The sequence below is a fragment of the Xenopus tropicalis genome, chromosome 5, assembly GCF_000004195.4.
Source record: "Xenopus tropicalis strain Nigerian chromosome 5, UCB_Xtro_10.0, whole genome shotgun sequence".
Classification (NCBI taxonomy): Eukaryota; Metazoa; Chordata; class Amphibia; order Anura; family Pipidae; genus Xenopus; species Xenopus tropicalis.
Window position 1 is genome coordinate 146564997 of NC_030681.2, and position 13933 is coordinate 146578929.

Genomic DNA, 13933 nt, shown 5'->3' on the forward strand with positions numbered 1-13933 from the left:
GACTGGTAGCGAAGGTGCACTCTGTGCCGCTTTGTGCTACAGGCAGACAGTAGGCCCCGGGCGCTCCTTGCTTTGTGGCCCCAAGTGCTGCCCAGCATAAACAAGTTAGTGAATATAACAGAGGTGCCCCCTACTGCTCTGTTCTAGGATTGCCAGGAGCTACGCTGCACAGCATATAATTTATTTGTAAAAAAAAGGGAAAATTTCAAGATGACAGTATCTCTTTACGATCAATGGCTGGCATCATAAGGAAGGGGCACATGATCTGACAGGCCGGGCAGCGCCAGATAAAACCAGCCCCATGTCAGCCCTTGTCATCTACACCCATCATGAAACATTGATTGGGTACCAGCCGGGCACTAAGTCATCAGCTTTATTTATACATTATACAAAGCCCTGAAATAAAAGCCCATGGTGATGTATTGCCTTTGGCTCAGCGTGCAGTACATCAGCTTCCATCAGCACATAGCCCTCTGCTCCATTAGCCGCGCCGCCAACACCGCTCTCCTGCTTATCAATGCTTTATTGCAATAGGGGAGCGGCAGCTTTGCCTCCCAGGCGCCCTGTTAAGCCTTAAATTACTGCAGGACGGCCATGTTTGTAGGAGCTGCCACACAGCTACACCCTGGCACCCCAAGAATAACTGCATGTATAAGGTTACACGTGTGTATAAGGCTACATACAGAGAGGCGCCCATTATCCCCATATCATTATCTGTGTTCTATTGAAAGGCTGTGCTATTAGGGGACGCCTCCTCAGCCCCCATTTCCTAGTATTGTAACAGCACTGAGACAAGGAGATCAGCAGGGTGTTGGCAGTTAGAGAAAGGAAGGTACAGCGGTAATGGCACAGAGACAAGGAGATCAGCAGGGTGTTGGCAGTAAGAGGATGGAGGGTACGCCGGTAATGGCACAGAGACAAGGAGATCAGCAGGGTGTTGGCAGTAAGAGAATGGAGGGTATGCTGGTAATGGCACAGAGACAAGGAGATCAGCAGGGTGTTGGCAGTAAGAGGATGGAGGGTACGCCGGTAATGGCACAGAGACAAGGAGATCAGCAGGGTGTTGGCAGTTAGAGAAAGGAGGGTATGCTGGTAATGGCACAGAGACAAGGAGATCAGCAGGGTGTTGGCAGTAAGAGGATGGAGGGTACAGCGGTAATGGCACAGAGACAAGGAGATCAGCAGGGTGTTGGCAGTAAGAGGATGGAGGGTACGCCGGTAATGGCACAGAGACAAGGAGATCAGCAGGGTGTTGGCAGTAAGAGGATGGAGGGTACGCCGGTAATGGCACAGAGACAAGGAGATCAGCAGGGTGTTGGCAGTAAGAGAATGGAGGGTATGCTGGTAATGGCACAGAGACAAGGAGATCAGCAGGGTGTTGGCAGTAAGAGGATGGAGGGTACGCCGGTAATGGCACAGAGACAAGGAAATCAGCAGGGTGTTGGCAGTAAGAGGATGGAGGGTATGCTGGTAATGGCACAGAGACAAGGAGATCAGCAGGGTGTTGGCAGTTAGAGGATGGAGGGTACTCCGGTAATGGCACAGAGACAAGATCAGCAGGGTGTTGGCAGTAAGAGGATGGAGGCTACGCCGGTAATGGCACAGAGACAAGGAGATCAGCAGGGTGTTGGCAGTTAGAGGATGGAGGGTACTCCGGTAATGGCACAGAGACAAGATCAGCAGGGTGTTGGCAGTAAGAGGATGGAGGGTACGCCGGTAATGGCACAGAGACAAGATCAGCAGGGTGTTGGCAGTAAGAGGATGGAGGGTACAGCGCTAATGGCACAGAGACAAGATCAGCAGGGTGTTGGCAGTAAGAGGATGGAGGGTACGCCGGTAATGGCACAGAGACAAGGAGATCAGCAGGGTGTTGGCAGTAAGAGGATGGAGGGTACAGCTGTAATGGCACAGAGACAAGGAGATCAGCAGGGTGTTGGCAATAAGAGGATGGAGGGTACGCCGGTAATGGCACAGAGACAAGGAAATCAGCAGGGTGTTGGCAGTTAGAGGATGGAGGGTACAGCGGTAATGGCACAGAGACAAGATCAGCAGGGTGTTGGCAGTTAGAGGATGGAGGGTACGCCGGTATTTAGTGCAGTTTCACCATTGAAAACCAAAGATGGAGCGGGTGCCATGGCACAGAATCTGCCTTCAGCTGTATTACAGGAGGGCAGAGGGGGCATTTGCTCCACACAAGGACATCATACAACAGTTTAAAGGGGACATCAGCCCAATGCATGGCTCTCTATGTATTACTTCAAGCCTAGCTTAATGCATAAATTGTATTTCTTCCATCTTAAAAAAAAATCTAAGCAGCACTATATCTGTATCCGTATGCAGGTCCCACAGCCCCCCGATCCCCGGGCCCCAGTAAGTGGGCTCCATCAATGTGTCGCTCCAGCCCCCCAGATAGTACGGAGAGTTCTTTATGATAGGTGTCTGCCAGCTAATGGCCCAACTGAGATACACAGCCAGCCTATTGGCCAGCAGCTTCCATTGGAAAATGAAATAACCAGCGGCTCAGGGTTTAGCCAAAGTCACATATACACACGAGGGTTATCAATCTGCTCGGCACGGCTTGGCCTTCTGTATAAATAATACCAGGCCTGGCGACCTGTCACTTATGGATCAAACTCAATATTAAAATACTCCCATGCTTTTATTTCCCCTTTATCCTTCATGCTACAGAGGGAATGAACGTGGCCCACTGCCCATGGACTGAAATCCAAGATGCAAAATAAATCAATGATATTTGTGAGAATGAGGTGCATATTGCATTATATTTATATTGAATTATATTGAATTACAAGGGATAGAGTTGTGCTTCTCTGCCTGTGGGTGCCCCGTGGGTGCTACTCTCCCTATACAGAGGCAAACGAGTCTGACTCAGTACAAACTGTTATGTTCCAATTACTTTTAAAGACATGGGACCTGTTATCCAGAATGCTCGGGACCTGGGGTTTTCCGGATAAAGGATCTTTACGTAATTTGGATCTCCATACCTTAAGTCTGCTAAAAATCATTTAAACATATAATAAACCCAATAGAATTGTTCTTCCCCCAATAAGGGGTAATTATATCTTAGTTGGGATCAAGTACAGGTACTGTTTTATTATTACAGAGAAAAGGGAATCATTTAACCATTAAATAAACCCAATAGGGCTGTTCTGCCCCAATAAGGGGTAATTATATCTTAGTTGGGATCAAGTACAGGTACTGTTTTATTATTACAGAGAAAAGGGAATCATTTTATAAAATTAAAATGATTTGCTTATAATGGAGTCTATGGGAGATGGGCTTTCCGTAATTCTGAACTTTCTGGATAACGGGTCTCCGGATAAGGGATATTGATAAGGCATACACCATAAAAAGGAAAAGAATCATCTGAATCACAGTGAGGCATCCTTGGGCCCCTGCAGACGGGGCCACAATTCCCAAACACTTGCCTGCTGCTTCATTGTTTATCTATTGGCCATACCTGTCTTTATACAGCCAATCACAGTTGGATTTCCCGCAACATCAGTATCATTTCCCAGGGGCTCCAGCTATAAGTATACTTGAAACCACATTATAACCAACTAAATCAGCAGCTTTATGAGCGTCCCGGCTATAATTAGCGACACTCAAAACCCTGCCCATAAACCCTATTAAGGTGACAAGGCGCGGCGTGCCCACAGCTTACTTGTCTATGAGGCGCCTCTGCCCCAAATCCCACAATGAGGTCACTGTGCCAAGTCACCCTGTTCCTTCAGTGAAAATCTGAGGCTTATGGGGATTAAGCAGATTTCTATTATCATAATCCTGTTACCTTAAATCTCTACTGCTGTAGGAGAACGGAAAAGTAAAAAAGAATATGGCTAGAAATACTGTGTTTTATATACTGTGCTTACTGTTGTCCCCAACAGCTCCCCGTAGTATTTGGAGTGTCAGTGGCACTGCACATGCTCAGTAAGCTCTGGGCTGCTGATGAAAAGCTAAGCTTAGGGGTCGTGGGAAATCAGCAAAACAAACCAAAACAGGGAGGTTACATCTGTAATAGACATTGAAGCTACAGGGGTGATTCTGAAGAAATTCGGATTCTGCCATTTAATGTGAAACTGGATTAACTTCTCGTCAGCCACATACTCTGACATTTATATTCTATATATATACAGTATAGTGTGGCATTTATATTCTATATATACTGTATAGTGTGACATTTATATTCTATATATACAGGATAGTGTGTCATTTATATTCTATATATACAGGATAGTGTGACATTTATACTCTATATATACAGGATAGTGTGACATTTATATTCTATATATACAGTATAGTGTGGCATTTATATTCTATATATACAGGATAGTGTGACATTTATATTGTATATATACAGGATAGTGTGACATTTATATTCTATATATACAGGATAGTGTGGCATTTATATTCTATATATACTGTATAGTGTGACATTTATATTCTATATATACAGGATAGTGTGTCATTTATATTCTATATATACAGGATAGTGTGACATTTATATTCTATATATACAGTATAGTGTGTCATTTATATTCTATATATACAGGATAGTGTGACATTTATATTCTATATATACAGGATAGTGTGGCATTTATATTCTATATATACAGGATAGTGTGACATTTATATTCTATATATACAGGATAGTGTGGCATTTATATTCTATATATACAGTATAGTGTGCCATTTATATTCTATATATACAGTATAGTGTGTCATTTATATTCTATATATACAGGATAGTGTGACATTTATATTGTATATATACAGTATAGTGTGACATTTATATTGTATATATACAGTATAGTGTGACATTTATATTGTATATATACAGTATAGTGTGACATTTATATTGTATATATACAGTATAGTGTGACATTTATATTCTATATATACAGTATAGTGTGACATTTATATTCTATATATACAGTATAGTGTGACATTTATATTCTATATATACAGTATAGTGTGACATTTATATTCTATATATACAGTATAGTGTGACATTTATATTCTATATATACAGTATAGTGTGACATTTATATTCTATATATATACAGTATAGTGTGCCATTTATATTCTATATATACAGGATAGTGTGGCATTTATATTCTATATATACAGTATAGTGTGACATTTATATTCTATATATACAGGATAGTGTGGCATTTATATTCTATATATACAGTATAGTGTGACATTTATATTCTATATATACAGGATAGTGTGACATTTATATTCTATATATACAGGATAGTGGGACATTTATATTCTATATATACAGGATAGTGGGACATTTATACTCTATATATACAGGATAGTGGGACATTTATATTCTATATATACAGGATAGTGAGACATTTATATTCTATATATATACAGGATAGTGTGACATTTATATCTATATATACAGGATAGTGGGACATTTATATTCTATATATACAGGATAGTGGGACATTTATATTCTATATATACAGGATAGTGGGACATTTATATTCTATATATACAGGATAGTGTGACATTTATATTCTATATATACAGGATAGTGTGACATTTATATTCTATATATACAGGATAGTGAGACATTTATATTCTATATATACAGGATAATGTGAGTGGGCCCCTAAGCTCAGGTAAGTGCCAGCAGCACAGAGTATGGGCAGGGAATCAGTAGAAAAGAATATGGGGGGCTACTGGGGGCACCTTTGGGGGCACAGATCTTCCCTGCTAAAGGGCTGTGGGTGCCTGGGGCGGGTACAGAAGCACAAACATACAGTGCAGTAATTCTAACCTGAGCCTTTGCTGGGCTTTAGTTCCCCTTTAGGAACTGGACCAGCAGAACAAGACTTAAACTCATGGTATTATGACTGATTATTAAAGGATGGGTGAGGGACAGGGGCGGTTTAAGGACCGGGCAGAGAGTGCATTTCCCTGGGCCCCAGGGGCCCCTTGCTGGGAAGAGAAATGAACATACAGTAAGTTTCTGCGACAGTTTCCTGGGAATTTCCTGGGATTCGAGCCGCCCTGACTCACTCTCTGTGCACATTTGTAACCTGTAAATAGAAACCCGAGACACCCACATCCAGCGCCGTGTGCGGCCAGTTCCAGCCTGTTCCCTCTCAGAATTGTATGAGAATTGCAAATGTGCTGAGCCGGGCGGCCACAATCAGCGGCCAAAAGCTCCAACGTGACTCCACATGGGGTCAGGGAACGGGGCAGATAATGTTCTTTGTATTAATGGCTGCCTATGGGGGGGGGGCAAATATATTGTCTGTCCTTTGTGCCACTGCTCACAGCAGGGATAATGTACAGTGAGGGGGAAATGAATGAATTGGGGGGCCTATAGGGGGGCAAATATATTGTCTGTCCTTTGTGCCACTGCTCACAGCAGGGTTAATGTACAGTGAGGGGGAAATGAATGAATTGGGGGGCCTATAGGGGGGCAAATATATTGTCTGCCCTTTGTGCCACTGCTCACAGCAGGGTTAATGTACAGTGAGGGGGAAATGAATGAGTGGGGGGGCCTATGGGGGGGCAAATATACTGTCTGTGCTTTGTGCCACTGCTCACAGCAGGGATAATGTACAGTGAGGGGGAAATGAATGAATTGGGGGGCCTATAGGGGGGCAAATATATTGTCTGTCCTTTGTGCCACTGCTCACAGCAGGGATAATGTACAGTGAGGGGGAAATGAATGAATTGGGGGGCCTATAGGGGGGCAAATATATTGTCTGCCCTTTGTGCCACTGCTCACAGCAGGGTTAATGTACAGTGAGGGGGAAATGAATGAATTGGGGGGCCTATAGGGGGGCAAATATATTGTCTGCCCTTTGTGCCACTGCTCACAGCAGGGTTAATGTACAGTGAGGGGGAAATGAATGAGTGGGGGGGCCTATGGGGGGGCAAATATACTGTCTGTGCTTTGTGCCACTGCTCACAGCAGGGATAATGTACAGTGAGGGGGAAATGAATGAATTGGGGGGCCTATAGGGGGGCAAATATATTGTCTGTCCTTTGTGCCACTGCTCACAGCAGGGATAATGTACAGTGAGGGGGAAATGAATGAATTGGGGGGCCTATAGGGGGGCAAATATATTGTCTGCCCTTTGTGCCACTGCTCACAGCAGGGTTAATGTACAGTGAGGGGGAAATGAATGAATTGGGGGGCCTATAGGGGGGCAAATATATTGTCTGCCCTTTGTGCCACTGCTCACAGCAGGGTTAATGTACAGTGAGGGGGAAATGAATGAGTGGGGGGGCCTATGGGGGGGCAAATATACTGTCTGTGCTTTGTGCCACTGCTCACAGCAGGGATAATGTACAGTGAGGGGGAAATGAATGAATTGGGGGGCCTATAGGGGGGCAAATATATTGTCTGTCCTTTGTGCCACTGCTCACAGCAGGGTTAATGTAAAGTGAGGGGGAAATGAATGAGAGGGGGGGGGGGTAGAAGGACAAGGAGGCATTTATAGTGGCACGGCGAGGGCAGGGAAATCTGGGGGGATTCTGAGAGAAAGGGGAAACTGGGCTGCTGCCAAGGGAACAGTGTGGGCGAGAGACGTTCTGAGCTGGGCCTCGTGTTCTCAGTCTGCCACTCTGCCAGCCTGGCCCGGCTACCCGGGGGCCGCAGGGGGCCCACCAACAGGGGCAAGGAATCTGCCCAGATATTGACACATATGCACAGCCCCTAGTGGCCACCCAAAGGGCTATGTATATGCAAGTAAGTAAATAGGAGCCTGGGTATAAATCAGGGCCCCACTGGGCTGACATGGGGAGCAGCATTGTACAGGTATGGGATCCGTTATCTGGAAACTCGATATCCAGAAAGCTCCGAATTATGGAAAGCCTGTCTCCCATAGACTCCATTTTAATTAAATAATTCAGATTTTTTAAATTGATTTCCTTTTTTTTCTGTAAAAATAAAACAGTGCTTTGTATTTGATCCCAACTAAGATATAATTAATTCCTTTCCTAAATTACAGAAAGACCCCTTATCAGGAATACCCTTGGTCCCGAGCATTCTGGATAATGGGTCCTATACCTGTATTTTATAAAACCATGTGCCTCAGTCTCTCTCTCTGGGGTTAGCCAATAATAACCCTCTGCAGGACTGCGAATCCCATCAGCACAACAAAGAATTGTGGGAGTCGTAGTTCTGCAAGACCTGCAGCTAGAAGGTCCTCTATCACTTATTTTATACCAGCAACTAACCATTAACCCCTAGTTTTACCCTAACTGATGTCCAGTCTGCCCCTGGGGTGGGGGGGGGGGGTAGTACTGCAGTTTGGGAGCATGACAGGAGGGCCTGATTTTTTCTCTCAATATCCCTATTGTGAGCTCTGAAAGGCTCATTGGGGGCATTTTCTGGCCTAAAAATAACATTTGTTGACATATTTAGGAATAAATCACCACAGGTAAAGGGGAGAATAATGGCGCTTTATCCTAGTTAATAAGTGGCTTACAGTAATTGCCCCCACCCCCCCGCGGGACAAACATTACAGTATAACACACTGACTCCCTTAGTAATCCCTGGAAACTCCAGCACCAATCCAAAAATAATTCTGGAAACTGTGAGTTGCCTTCTGTTTGTGTTTAGTTTGGCGGTGGAAACCTCAGATTTAGGTCTGACTGTAGAAAAAGGGCATCTTAAAGGGCAAGTTAACCATACCATTTAATTCCCCTTTCACTGGTGTATGATGCAGATGTTGGTGCCCTGGAACTAAAGTTACCCCTGCAGGGGGAGGCAGAAGGGCCAGAGCTTGTCAGGGATTGCCCTGGGGCCCCCTAGCAACACAGGACTGAAGGACTTAGCAGCGCTAAGCCAGGGGCAGGCTATGAGGCAACTCCGCGCTGACCAGGCAGATTATTTTTAGCTGACACATAAACAAACACGGAAAGGAAAATAACTCCCCACCTTGTTAAATATCCCTGGGGGAACAACAACTCAGTAAATCTTCCCGGAAAGAGGTCAATACCGTCTGTGTTACTCAGCAGTGCCAGGGTGCAGGGTCCCTGCTCACCCCATAGGAAAGGGAAGGCTGTCCCTCACCCACCCTCTTGTATAAATGCACAGTAATGGGGGCACGGGGAGGTGCTAAGGCTAAAGGGAAAATACACCCAGTGTCTGAGGAGACTTAATACCCAGAGGTCTTTAACCAATATATTCCTAGAGTTAAACTACAATATAGCCAATCAGAGGATCAAATTTGGAACAAGCTAAATATAGCCAGTTAGAATATTACAATCTACCCAGAGTTCATTAACCAATATGTGAGAATATTCCTAGAGCTAAACTACCCTACAGCCAATCAGAGGATCACAATATGCCAAGACGTAGATGTAGCCAATCAGAACATTAGAATATACCCAGAGTTCTTTAATTAATATATGAGAATATTCCCTATAGCCAATCAGAGGATCACAATATGCCAAGACGTAGATGTAGCCAATCAGAACATTAGAATATACCCAGAGTTCTTTAATTAATATATGAGAATATTCCCTATAGCCAATCAGAGGATCACAATATGACACAAGCTAAACGTAGCCAATCAGAACATTAGAATATACGCAGAGATCATTTACCAATGTGAGTGTTAGAATATTCCTAGAGTTAAACTCCCCTATAGCCAATCAGAGGATCACAATATGCCACGAGCTAAACATAGCCAATCAGATCTTGGAAACACTCACCGTGCCCATTGCAGTAGTAGACCCATTTTTCCCTGTTCTGAGCCAGAGTGTTGGACTTTTTGAATCCAGCTTTCTCCACGATGGAGCTGGGGTCCTGCTTTGGTCCCTTTTTGAGGGTGTGGGAGCTCTTGCGGACGCTGCACACCACGATAATGACCAGCACCAGTAGGAGGAACAGAACAATCATCCATGGGAGGTGCTCGTTAATGTCGAAATCGTTAGCGTTCTGCCGAGGGGGCGTCCTCTTGATGGTCCTCGGTCCGGTGGGCTTAAGTCCATCTCCCTTGCCCCCACCAGACTGCTGGATATTGACGGGCGCCGGCTGTTTGGGGGGGTTCTGCTGGTATTCGGTGTTCCCGGCGTCGGTCGTATTCAAGTAAATGCTTTCGTTCTTTGCAGTTTCATTGTAAACATCTGTCGGTTCTGGAACACAAGAATGTTCTGGGTCACTGATGTTAAAGGGAGATTGTGTGCAATGCAAGCCTGTGACTCTCTGGTTGCTGCTGCTGAACTACAACTCCCAAAACTCTTTGCCCATCAACAGCTTAAGGTTCAATGGATACATGTAATATTCTCCTGTGGCGCCCAAACCCAATCATAGTCATTTTTCATTTGTTTAATGGAACCCCTCTGTCACCAGTGGATGTGGGCCTCAGAGGGCCACAAGGTGCCTGTTCCTTTATCTAATAAAGGGGAAGGGAAGAACAACATGGCTTACAGACTGGGTGTGTGGCTCTCAGCCTTATAGTTGGCTACTATCTGGGGCACAAAATAATGGCATTGACCTTGTAACGAGCTGAGCTGCACTGATGTCACTTGTTTACACTGGGAGAAACCTGAGCTCCAGGCGGATTATACAACTGCCCGTATTCTGCCCCCACCCACTCTGTATCCTCTGTGTGATCAGCTCCATATGCTCAGTAACCCTATAAAGTACTCGAAAATCAGGACAGGAGGACAGGAGAGACTTTGAATACAATAAAAGCAATAGGCTCTCTGATCTTATAATATCTATATCACTCAGCACCCCTTCCCACCTTCCCAGAGGCTATTATCCCCCCACTGCTACTATAGGCACCATCTCTCCCTACTATACCTGCTATCCCACAGCCCCAGTCCCTTCCCAGAGGCTATTATCCCCCCACTGCTACTATAGGCACCATCTCTCCCTACTATACCTGCTATCCCACAGCCCCAGTCCCTTCCCAGAGGCTATTATCCCCCCACTGCTACTATAGGCACCATCTCTCCCTACTATACCTGCTATCCCACAGCCCCAGTCCCTTCCCAGAGGCTATTATCCCCCCACTGCTACTATAGGTACCATCTCTCCCTGCTATACCTGCTATCCCACAGCCCCAGTCCCTTCCCAGAGGCTATTATCCCCCCACTGCTACTATAGGCACCATCTCTCCCTACTATACCTGCTATCCCACAGCCCCAGTCCCTTCCCAGAGGCTATTATCCCCCCACTGCTACTATAGGCACCATCTCTCCCTACTATACCTGCTATCCCACAGCCCCAGTCTCTTCCCAGAGGCTATTATCCCCCCCACTGCTACTATAGTCACCATCTCTCCCTACTATACCTGCTATCCCACAGCCCCAGTCCCTTCCCAGAGGCTATTATCCCCCCACTGCTACTATAGGCACCATCTCTACCTACTATATCTGCTATCCCACAGCCACAGTCCCTTCCCAGAGGCTATTATCCCCCCACTGCTACTATAGGCACCATCTCTCCCTACTATACCTGCTATCCCACAGCCCCAGTCCCTTCCCAGAGGCTATTATCCCCCCACTGCTACTATAGGCACCATCTCTCCCTACTATATCTGCTATCCCACAGCCACAGTCCCTTCCCAGAGGCTATTATCCCCCCACTGCTACTATAGGCACCATCTCTCCCTACTATATCTGCTATCCCACAGCCACAGTCCCTTCCCAGAGGCTATTATCCCCCCACTGCTACTATAGGCACCATCTCTCCCTACTATACCTGCTATCCCACAGCCCCAGTCCCTTCCCAGAGGCTATTATCCCCCCACTGCTACTATAGGCACCATCTCTCCCTACTATACCTGCTATCCCACAGCCCCAGTCCCTTCCCAGAGGCTATTATCCCCCCACTGCCACTATAGGCACCATCTCTCCCTACTATACCTGCTATCCCACAGCCCCAGTCCCTTCCCAGAGGCTATTATCCCCCCACTGCTACTATAGGCACCATCTCTCCCTACTATACCTGCTATCCCACAGCCACAGGCTCTCCCCAGGGGCTATTAACCCAGCTGTTTCCATAAATGTAGGATTTAGCTGTGGTATTTAGGCCAAGCCATTTATGAACAAATTGGCAACTGTAGCAGTAGGTGTAAGAACATTAGGTGTAGATAATGTGGAGGTGGAGATGGGACAGTGTGTCAATGTAAGGCAAATGTTTAGGAAGGTATTGGCTACACCCAGGTCACACAATAGTATCACACTCTATATTTAGTTATTTACACTGCAGTACAGTGTGTGACATAACCTGGGTGGATCAGAAAACTTTTTAAAAACTGTTCCTGTGGATAAGTAACATGATGCTGCCCCCTATCTCCATAAGCAAAATACCTTGTTTGTAGCAATAAACGCCAATAGTAAGTACCTGCTATAACTCACCATAGTTAGTCCCGGTGGAATACACGTCGGTAGAAGCTGAGGAGAGCGCGCCGCACACATTGTCCTGTTCGGTAGTACCGGGCTTTATGAGCGCCAGGCCGAGTTCCGCACAGTCCGTATGGGCTTTGCATTTCAGAACACTAGAAGGCACATCGGAAAATGTACCGCGGGGACACACCTTGCACTTGACATTCTCCGCCTCGCTACCTTTCTTCCGGACGCCCCATCCTACTGGGCACGATGAGTAAGGGGCGCAGGTATCGTTGAGAAGGAAAGTACCAGGTGGGCAAGAGCACTCGCGGTCAGACAAGGCAGTGCAAGGCATTTTCTCTACAAGCGGGGGCTGGCAAGGGGCTCGGCAGGGGTGGCACCGGTCGTTTCCATTCTCGTGTTTGGTGAAGGTGCCGTTGGGACAGGGGCTGCACTCCCGCAGGGCCGACTCGGTGCAGTGCTTAGATACATGGGTACCTGCCGGGCATTTGTCACAGATGAGATTGATCTTGGATGTGGGATCGGAGTGTTGGTATTTCCCCGAAGGGAGGACTATGGTTGTCTTCTCAGATATCAGCACAGATACGGCATCCGTGGTACCGGCAAGAACAACTCCAATCTGTAAGGGAAGGGAAACAGTCACATGATTAAATTAAGCTGCCCCCAATTATTTGGCAAATCGGAAAAAAAATGATCACAGAGAAGCCCTGTGCAGAGGGCCACAATCCTCATCCAATGGGGTTTTCCTATGGAATTTCCCAACCTTCCCAACTGATATCTAACCAGGTTCTGACTTGGTACTGATCAGTGCCCCACAAGGAATGGAAAGTCACACAGGTTATTGGAATAATAACAGTGTGGGTTTGGGTTGGCACTGTAATGCCATTGTACAGGATCCGAAATGCTACATACTTAAGTTGATTAGGATTCTCTCAATAGGCCCTCGTTTATGAACAAGCTCATTACATAGTAAATCATTAGCTGCAATGAATGAGGCAAGTGAGGTATTTGTGCTCCGAAATACTCTGGTCTCTATGTTCAGGGACAAATCCAGCACAGACTCGGGAGAATATACATTCGCCACACTGTATGTTTCCACGGGCCCCAATGCAAACAAGCGGCACATACAATGCAATCATTCAAAGCATGGGTCCTGGGTCAGCATTGGCTAGCAACCAGAAATAACATTCATTATGGTTATTACTTTTATTACTTTGTTATGTACAGTATTTATATTATTTAAGCCCTCTCTATCTTCCAGTCTGTCATTTAGTCCACCGCCTGGTTGCTAGGATAAGGAATGCTGATAATGTTAAGATATAGTAAATAAAAGGAAACCCCTAGTAGGGCGGCAACCCCTAGCAACCAGTGATTGAGCTGCAAATTGAACATAAAAACAAACATTTGATTGGCTGCCATAGGTTCCTTCCCAAGGGCTTTTTACGACCCATGGAATAGTTTTATACTATAATCTGCTTTTTGTGCCCCATAAAGGATTCAGATTTCCTGGGTTTATCTATTTTACCAGGCTATTTGTCTTATTGGATCAGTCCTAGTTAATCCCTTA

General features: G+C 45.6%; 1 protein-coding gene across 2 annotated transcripts in view; it reads right to left on the reverse strand.

The window, feature by feature from the left end:
- The window catches only part of tnfrsf21 (tumor necrosis factor receptor superfamily member 21), a 52451-nt gene that overhangs the window by 22120 nt on the left and 16398 nt on the right, over positions 1 to 13933 (reverse strand). For both annotated transcript variants that reach the window (XM_012970559.3, NM_001079136.1), the window contains 2 exon segments: positions 12376 to 12985; positions 9718 to 10140 (listed from right to left, as the gene is read on the reverse strand). In XM_012970559.3, coding sequence (XP_012826013.1) covers positions 9718 to 10140; positions 12376 to 12985 — 1033 coding nt within the window.